At 42.4% G+C, this 8,153-nt stretch overlaps 2 protein-coding genes across 2 annotated transcripts; both read left to right on the top strand.

Moving 5' to 3' along the window:
- Nucleotides 1–275: 275 nt before the first annotated feature.
- On the top strand, nucleotides 276–4,285 carry sfxn3 (sideroflexin 3). The gene is made up of 11 exons (XM_085922609.1): nucleotides 276–549; nucleotides 1,234–1,411; nucleotides 1,547–1,717; nucleotides 2,035–2,133; nucleotides 2,207–2,282; nucleotides 2,360–2,445; nucleotides 2,507–2,634; nucleotides 2,802–2,851; nucleotides 2,922–2,971; nucleotides 3,051–3,098; nucleotides 3,356–4,285. Exons 2-11 carry the CDS (start codon nucleotides 1,248–1,250, stop codon nucleotides 3,450–3,452), a joined length of 969 nt encoding a protein of 322 aa, XP_085778735.1. The 5' UTR covers nucleotides 276–549; nucleotides 1,234–1,247; the 3' UTR covers nucleotides 3,453–4,285.
- A 1,460-nt stretch (nucleotides 4,286–5,745) lies between these two features.
- On the top strand, nucleotides 5,746–8,140 carry LOC147049984 (phosphoglycerate mutase 1-like). The gene is made up of 4 exons (XM_085922735.1): nucleotides 5,746–6,021; nucleotides 6,585–6,859; nucleotides 7,228–7,408; nucleotides 7,472–8,140. The coding sequence occupies exons 1-4, from the start codon at nucleotides 5,883–5,885 to the stop codon at nucleotides 7,639–7,641; spliced, it is 765 nt and encodes a 254-aa protein (XP_085778861.1). The 5' UTR covers nucleotides 5,746–5,882; the 3' UTR covers nucleotides 7,642–8,140.
- The last annotated feature ends 13 nt before the right edge of the window (nucleotides 8,141–8,153 follow it).

Genomic DNA, 8,153 nt, shown 5'->3' with positions numbered 1-8,153 from the left:
TTGTGAAACAGCACTCTCTAGCGGCCAAAAGATGTATGGTCGGCTTGACCACTATTTTATATTCTCAGGAATCCCAATTAGAAAAAAAGGGATGATTAAAACACCGTCAGTTCACATTTCACATAACTATGCAAAATGTTACAAAATAATAGAATATTACAGCTGTGTTTTGTTTCATTGAAGAAAAAAAAATCAATCAGCGAGAGGGGCGTAGTGCCCACGCTGATAGGCCTTCTGTCAACTAACCACGCCCTGAATACGTCGTCAACTGTGCCACATTTGCGTATATCCGTTTTTAACAAAATTTGCTCCCCCGGTGTTTAATTTTGCCTTTGGAGAACTTGAGGCTGGGTTCCTTATGAACGGATAAGCAGCATTTTTTTTTGTACTGGTCTCTTTTTGTGCCTTTTTCACGGTTAATAAACAGTCAACTTGGAGTAAAAGCCCAATATCCCTACACCGCTTAGGACATTTGAACTTCGCACATCTCTCTCAGCCGGTTGCAGTGATATTGAGAGGTCAATCGTCGTCAAATTTTAATTTCAACAGGTAACGTTTGGATTTAATTCACTTTTTTTTTTAGCAGTCTGCATAGTTATGATTCATAGCATAACGCGACGACTGAATGGTTTAAACCCCACCGGGTAGCTTTCATCCGCGACTCACACTGGAGAGCTAGCAGTACACTAGCATAAACGGTTAAAAACTGATGTTTCGTTAACTATGAGGCCATCGAAATAATCTATTTAATATTTTTGCCACTACAATGTCTCATCCGGTCTGGTCGGTTCAGTCATTTCAAGAATGTGTGCATCGGAAAACATGTCGCATGATCTTCCAAAAAAAAAAAAAAAAAAAAAGCTTGTCTGACAGCTTAGCGTAACCTCAATAAATGCTGTTTACGGTACGGTTTATTATTTGTACAACCAAAATTATCACACGATGTTGGCGCCTTGATACAAAATGTCAGCTGTTGCGCATACTGGTTGTCCATTCATGACAAAATGGAGAAATATTACCCTTTTTTTCCTTAGTTTAAGTTGGCACCATTGAAGAGAAGACAGGCAACTATTTGTATACAAACCCTTAGTAACTAATGCCCCCTTTAAAAGGTTTGAACAGTAACGTGCTGTAAATAACCTAAATAATTACATAATAATAACAATAATAATATGGTAGATATCTGTGATAGTATCATAGATTTAAGTAATTGTGTCTTTTTTTTAATGCAAGGGAACCAACCTAAGATGTCTGGAGATTTGCCCCTCAACATCAACATCAAAGAGCCCCGATGGGACCAGGGGACGTTCATGGGCCGTGCCAAGCATTTCTTCATGGTCACAGACCCCAGGAACGTCCTCTTGTCCTCCGAGACGCTGGAGGAGGCCCGGTTAATCGTGCAGAACTACAGGTAGTCTTGCTTTGTAAGCGAGCAGGTTGTAACAGATTAAAGAAGCAGCCGTTACGTTGAATTTGATGACTTTTTAAAATTGAAAAGAAATTATATACTACCCAAAGAAATATTCCAGTGGCTATTTCTTTCCAGATCTGGAGTGGTGGAGCCCGGCCTGACGGAGGACAAGCTGTGGCGGGCCAAATACGTGTACGACTCGGCCTTCCACCCCGACACCGGCGAGAAGATGTTTGTGATCGGTCGCATGTCGGCTCAGGTCCCCATGAACATGTCCATCACTGGCTGCATGCTCACCTTCTACAGGTACCGCCTTAGTGATCGTGCATCACACTATCTACTCCGTGTGTGTAAACGCTGACTGTAAATTTCATTTCAATAAGTGCGCCGAAAGAGACGCACGGGGACTGAACTGCAGTTTTAATCCCAGTTGAGTGAAAATCCTCTTAAAGACTCACGAAAAAAAATAAAATAAGTGAACTTGGGTGGAGGCAACACGTCAGTTATGTGTCTAATGTTGACCTAGTTTTAATTTGTCGAGTGCTTGGTTTATGCGAACCGAATTTCCAAAAGGAGCGAGTGATCACGTGATGACTTTATGACCATTTTTGCCACATTTACAGAACCACACCGGCGGTGATCTTTTGGCAATGGGTTAACCAGTCCTTCAACGCAGTGGTCAACTACACCAACCGCAGCGGAGACGCTCCCATCACTGTCAAGTATGGAGAGAAAATCCCATTTGTTGCATTATTTTGAAGTGAAATGATCATAATCATGACATCATTCATTCAGTCAGCTCGGTGCCACCTACGTGAGCGCCACAACCGGCGCCGTTGTCACCGCCCTGGGCCTCAAGTCACTGGCCACGGTAACATAATAACAAAAAGTGACTCAACTGTGATTTTTTTTTTCTGCCGCTTTGAAGTATATTTGTGCCTCCCTTAGCGTCTTCCACCCATCGCCAGCCGCTTTGTGCCCTTCGCCGCCGTGGCCGCTGCCAACTGCATCAACATTCCGTTCATGAGACAGAGGTGAGATCGACTCCACCGCAGCTCGACTCGACTCGACTCATGTTGCCGTGTCCCAAACAAGGGAACTGAAGTACGGCATCCCCGTGACCGACGAGAAGGGCAACAGGTTAGGAGACTCTGTCAACGCCGCCCAGCAGGCCATCACGCAGGTGGTGGTGTCCAGGATCGGCATGGCGGTGCCAGCTATGGGTAATGGCTGTAGTTGTCTTACCAAATCGAAAGTCCTTAAAAAGAAACGTTTTTCATTAGTATATGAGGTCAGTGTAAATGTAAACATAGCTTGGACATTAAATGAAGTCGTAAGAGCGGATATATTTTCATTTAATTATTTATTTATTTTTTTGCTACCCTCGCAGCTATTCCTCCCGTCATTATGAACGCACTGGAGAAGCGAGCCTTCATGAAGGTAACATTTTCTCGGTCTCGAAAGGAGCCCTTCCACATTCCAAGCTAAACACGCTATCGCCTCCCTGCAGCGTTTTCCTATCCTAAACGCTCCAATCCAGGTGGGACTCGTGGGTTTGTGGTAAGTCAACGGAAAGGCTGTAAGGTCGAGCTAAACTTTTTCAACTTCAACATCACCTCGCCCTGTCTTTGATTGACAGCCTGGTGTTTGCCACGCCTCTGTGCTGCGCCCTGTTCCCACAAAAAAGGTAGCACACACACACACATGCACTAAAACACAAGTAAGGCATTGTGTCTTGTTAATGGTTGTTTTGGTTTTGTAAAAATGCCACACTTAAAAAAACAAAAACTGAAACACAAGTAAGGCATTGTGTCTTGTTAATGGTTGTTTTGGTTTTGCAAAAATGCCACACTGGAAAAAAAAAACCAAAAGCTACATACGTTCACACAGTTAAGTAAACAATACAATTTTGTGGTCTAACGGCATCCCGCGGCATTCTTGCAGCTCCATGAAAGTGAGCAAGCTGGAGGCGGAGCTTCAAGACAGTATACGTCAGCGCAACCCCGCCACCACCGTGGTCTACTTCAACAAGGGCCTGTAGGAACTTCACACACACATATGGGTACATAAGCAATCTAGTTCTGCTTTTCCTTTGTATTTGGTTTTGGAATCGCTTCCTCATGGAGGATTTTTTTTTTTTTGTGTGCGTCAAACTAAGCTGTTACTGATGTGTGTATTTAGCCATGAACTCGAATGTAACGTTACTGTCCTATTATCGATCTATTTCAACCCCGGTTGTTGTTGTCTGTCCCCCCCCACCGCCACCCCCGTCCGTCAAAGTGGTGCTTCTTCCCTTTAAGTGAGGGGTGAGTAAGCTACGGCTGTAAAATGCTCTGAATAAATCAGAATAGTGGAGCACTTAACTTCAGTAGTTACTACTGAGTATATGTAGTCAAACGAGTCCGTTCATTGCACAGACCCCCCCCTCCCACGCCTAAAAACGGTTTAACGCTAAGTCAGCATTCTCGGAAAAAGCGAGTCAGCGGTTGACACGTGGGCCGCAGGTTGTCATTGTAAGCTGATCACGAACTGCCACATTTCAATTGAGTACGCAAGAATGAAACAAGCTGACATGCAGGACGACGTTCCTTATTTCTCAAACATACTTGAAGGGTGGGGCATGGTACAGTGTTAAGTAGGTGTGGTACAAGTATTATATGTTAATAATAATAATGATATCAGTGCTCCTCATAAAAATCGGTTAACTTGAGGGAAAATTAGGGGAAATGTTGCTTTTAGTGTTTGTGGTGTTTTTATGCTGTGCTGGCTTTAACAGGGTTTATATTCTGCAGTTTATATAGTTCGACACGCCGCGCTGGATTTACTCTAGTGGTAAAACGAAAAAAAAAAAAGAAAGGACTCAATTTTTCCCCATGACAAGAAAATCAACATTAGCACAATTCATAAACACTGTCATTTGAATGAATATGAACGACTGGAACTACTTTGTTGTTTTAATGTACGAGAAACGATACAAATGTATATGATTGAGATTTCGTTTTTCCAAACTAAGATGTGCCTGTGTCCTCGAATGCACCAGCTGACCAGCGTCTCGTTAACCAGCAATTCGTTTTGATTCGGGGTCACAGAGTCCCAGTCTTTCCGTTTTGGGGCATCAAGTGTATTTCACACTGACGCAAGGTGTCCGATTTCCCACCGAGCGGTTTATTTCTACTCTTATATTCCGTGAATGGCTTCATTCCAACGTCCTGTAGTCTTTAATTGTATGTAATTCATCTCATGAGATACCTCAACTACAGAAATCAAGACTGTATGAGTCAAGGAATCACCTTGTTGTCAGGAACCAACTATCATGCTGCAAAGTTAAATAGTGAAGATTGTACTTGCTCAGCGTGCTCTGTTATGAACTGCCGATTTTGTTTGCGTCCTCTGATGTCTCCACACAACTGATACGGATTGCTGTTAGGAATGTAGCCAAAGATGGAGTTTAAAAGGTGGAGAAATATTTTTTCCCACAAGCTTTATTTTAAGTGGTTTTGCACCATGTCACTATGCATAAGGAAATGTCTAATATAAGGCGGTACGTGATATCTCGTGTTTTTTTTTTTAATGCTTTCTACAAGTCGCGGCACATTCAAGCACATCGGAATGACACAAATGCTAAGACAATCCGTGCATGTTCCACTCCATGAATGTTTTCAGTCATGAAATGCTGTCACCATTAGTCGGGTCCCTTATTTTCTTTGTATTGTGTTGACATATAAACAGAATATATTTCTTGACGTGTATTTTACTCAATGGTACAATAAAATATGTTATTTGAAAGTCGAGTTTTGTCTGTGAATTTGTATATACCTGCAGCTCCAAAAGTTCTTTTTTTTTTGTTTTTAATTGAAGTTTAGTCAATTGTCAAATCTGAGATATTATGCAGTAGCTTTATTATACTGCCCTCTAGTGGGAGTAAATATATCGTAGTTTATTGATCATATGAGGGAAAATATTGAAAACGGTTCTCAGTATAAAGTGAACATTATCTCTCGTATTGGATGTCATCACTGTTTGTGGGTTGTGAGGGTTAAATTATAATGAATCTATTGGAGAAGAATGAGGAAGAATGCTTCCTTCTTATAACGAATGTTATTTCTGTATTATTAACACATCAAGTGTATTTATATATATCTAACTATAGCCATTTTGTTGAGTCATTTGAATCACTCATTACTTTTAATTTGGATTATTATGAGTAAATACAGTATCGACAAACCCCACTGATTGAAGGTCAGGAAACGCCCACGGCCCCCATTGGTCAAAAGAGGAGCGTCATATTGTACTGGAATCTCATTGGATAACAAAACCCGGAAGCTACGTGTTGACCAATCGACTGGATAAAAGTCGGCACCGGGCTGAAGTGGACTGCACCAGTATTTCGTCGCTGCAACCTCCAAGACTCATAAAGTATCCCTTGTTGCGTCTTTTGATAAATTGACATATTGATCTTTTTAGATTGATAATGGCCGTCTACAAGCTGGTGCTGATTCGCCACGGCGAGAGTAATTGGAACCAAGAGAATCGCTTCTGCGGCTGGTTCGATGCTGATTTGAGTGAGACAGGAGAGAAGGAGGCAAGGAGAGGTGGACAGGCCCTGAAAGGTAAGCAATGATTTTTTTATTTGATCATTTAATTTCATGTAATACTTCTGTGATTGCATCAAACGTGTTGCAGCTACAGTTGCATAATCGTGTCTACCTCACCTCGTCATGAACCATGTGACCTCGAGATAAAGATGTGCAGCATTTAGTGGAAATTAACTCAATATAACTATGAAGTTACTGAGCACGTTCCCCTAATGCTCCTCACATTTGAAAACTACACTAGGCTGGTTTTTACCACCCCTGTTTTGCAGAGATGAATGCATCTTGTTGTATCCTACTTATATAACTTCAGATGGTACATGCTCCAACAGGCTTTTACTTCGCCGTGGTAACAACACACAAAAAAAAGAAAAAAAAAAAAGCTGCTTCCAACGAGTTGGCCAATGCACACTCAGCAGAAGGAGCATCACAATCTGTTTTGAAGCAAAAAAATGTGTAAATAACTGTTTTATTCTTGACATTCTATTCTAATTATGGCGTTACCTTCTAGTCGAGAATTATCATCCAAGAAAAATCCTGAATGAAGCATTTTCAGCCTCCTGTTTTTCCACCCCACCCAGATGCCAACTTTGAATTCGACATCTGCTACACCTCGGTGCTGAAGAGGGCCATCCGTACGCTGTGGATGGTTCTGGATGCCATCGACCAAATGTGGCTGCCCGTGCACCGCACCTGGCGACTCAATGAGCGCCACTACGGCGGCCTGACAGGCCTCAACAAGGCCGAGACGGCCGCCAAGCACGGCGAGGCTCAGGTGAAGATCTGGAGGCGCTCTTTCGACGTGCCTCCTCCCTCCATGGGCCCTGACCACGACTTTGACGCCATCATCAGCAAGGTAAGATGCAAACAACACGTAATGCACGACTGTTTGTTCGAGACTACACATTGAGCAACAGTATTGCATGAAACTTAACAAAAGAAGAGATTTTTAACTTGACCGTTAAGGCCATGACAGATAAGTGAAATCAGCGGTCATGTGACCCTGTTATTCTTGAGCTCATATTACCCAATAGCTTGCGTTAGGAGTTAATACATGACTGCAAAGAATGGGTTAAAGTTCAGCGTAAAGTCAAACCGGTGGCCTGGTAAACATTACGTGCCAGTGGTGGCAACCAATAAAGTCTAAATACTTTGTTCATGTACTTAAGATAAACTTAAGACAAAGAATGACCTTCAACCGCCCCATCCAAAACAATGTTGCAGGATCGGCGCTACGCCGACCTGACCAAGGAGCAGCTTCCCACTTGTGAGAGCCTTAAGGACACCATTGCACGTGCGTTGCCCTTCTGGAATGAAGAGATCGCTCCGCAAATCAAACGGGGGAAGCGAGTGCTCATCGCCGCGCACGGAAATAGCCTGAGGGGGATCGTGAAGCACCTGGAAGGTAGGTTAAAGTTTCTCCACGCTTTTCCAAAAAGACGCTACGATGTAGCTACTTTCCCTACAGGAATGTCCGACGCGGCCATTATGGAACTCAACCTGCCCACCGGTATTCCCATCCTGTACGAGCTGGACAAAAACCTCAAGCCCGTCAAGCCTATGCAGTTCCTGGGAGATGAGGAGACCGTGCGCAAAGCCATGGCGGCTGTTGCTGCCCAGGGTAAGGTGAAGAAGTAAAAAAAAATTATAATCACCTGCAGGACAAAGTCTCTCATCATTGTGTGTTTGTTGGAATATTGTCACTCGCTTGGCTTGTGCGATTGTTAGGACTGTAAATAAAAGGCCTGTGAACACAAAAACATTCAAATATGAAGTCATATTTGACTATATTAAACAATATTTTAAAAAAATTGATGTTTGAACCTCACAATGTGTGTGTTTTATGTTTTGATTCTGTCATTGATGATAATGATTAGAATATAATTCAAAATGTGTCTTATAATACACCATCGTAAAGAAAAACAGTAAATGGCTCCCAAAAGAAAAAGTTTGACACCCCAACTGTCTTTTACCGTGCATCATTCCATTAATGTGTCGTTTGAGAATATTTGTCATTTTTCACATGTCCTGAGTGTTGTTAGTCACCTAAATGTTGAACAGAGGCGGTGATGTACCAAAGTCAAATTCCTTGTTTGGCACGCTCAAACATGGCAAATAAAAACTCTTGAATCTTGAATCTCTTGAATCTT

Source organism: Syngnathus leptorhynchus, chromosome 10 (assembly GCF_054491065.1).
Source record: "Syngnathus leptorhynchus isolate UIUO chromosome 10, UIUO_Slep, whole genome shotgun sequence".
NCBI lineage: Eukaryota > Metazoa > Chordata > Actinopteri > Syngnathiformes > Syngnathidae > Syngnathus > Syngnathus leptorhynchus.
The sequence above is the reverse complement of the archived record's forward strand: the minus strand, read 5'-3'. Positions and strand labels throughout refer to the sequence as shown.

Bases quoted from the DNA above. Each gene is read 5' to 3' on its own strand.
- sfxn3 (XM_085922609.1), top strand. From the start codon at position 1,248: ATGTCTGGAGATTTGCCCCTCAACATCAACATCAAAGAGCCCCGATGG. The intron at 2,635-2,801 runs GTAATGGCTGTA...CTACCCTCGCAG, and splicing joins CATGGCGGTGCCAGCTATGG to CTATTCCTCCCGTCATTATG. The intron at 3,099-3,355 runs GTAGCACACACA...GCATTCTTGCAG, and splicing joins GCCCTGTTCCCACAAAAAAG to CTCCATGAAAGTGAGCAAGC.
- LOC147049984 (XM_085922735.1), top strand. From the start codon at position 5,883: ATGGCCGTCTACAAGCTGGTGCTGATTCGCCACGGCGAGAGTAATTGG. The intron at 6,022-6,584 runs GTAAGCAATGAT...CACCCCACCCAG, and splicing joins AGGTGGACAGGCCCTGAAAG to ATGCCAACTTTGAATTCGAC. The intron at 7,409-7,471 runs GTAGGTTAAAGT...CTTTCCCTACAG, and splicing joins GATCGTGAAGCACCTGGAAG to GAATGTCCGACGCGGCCATT.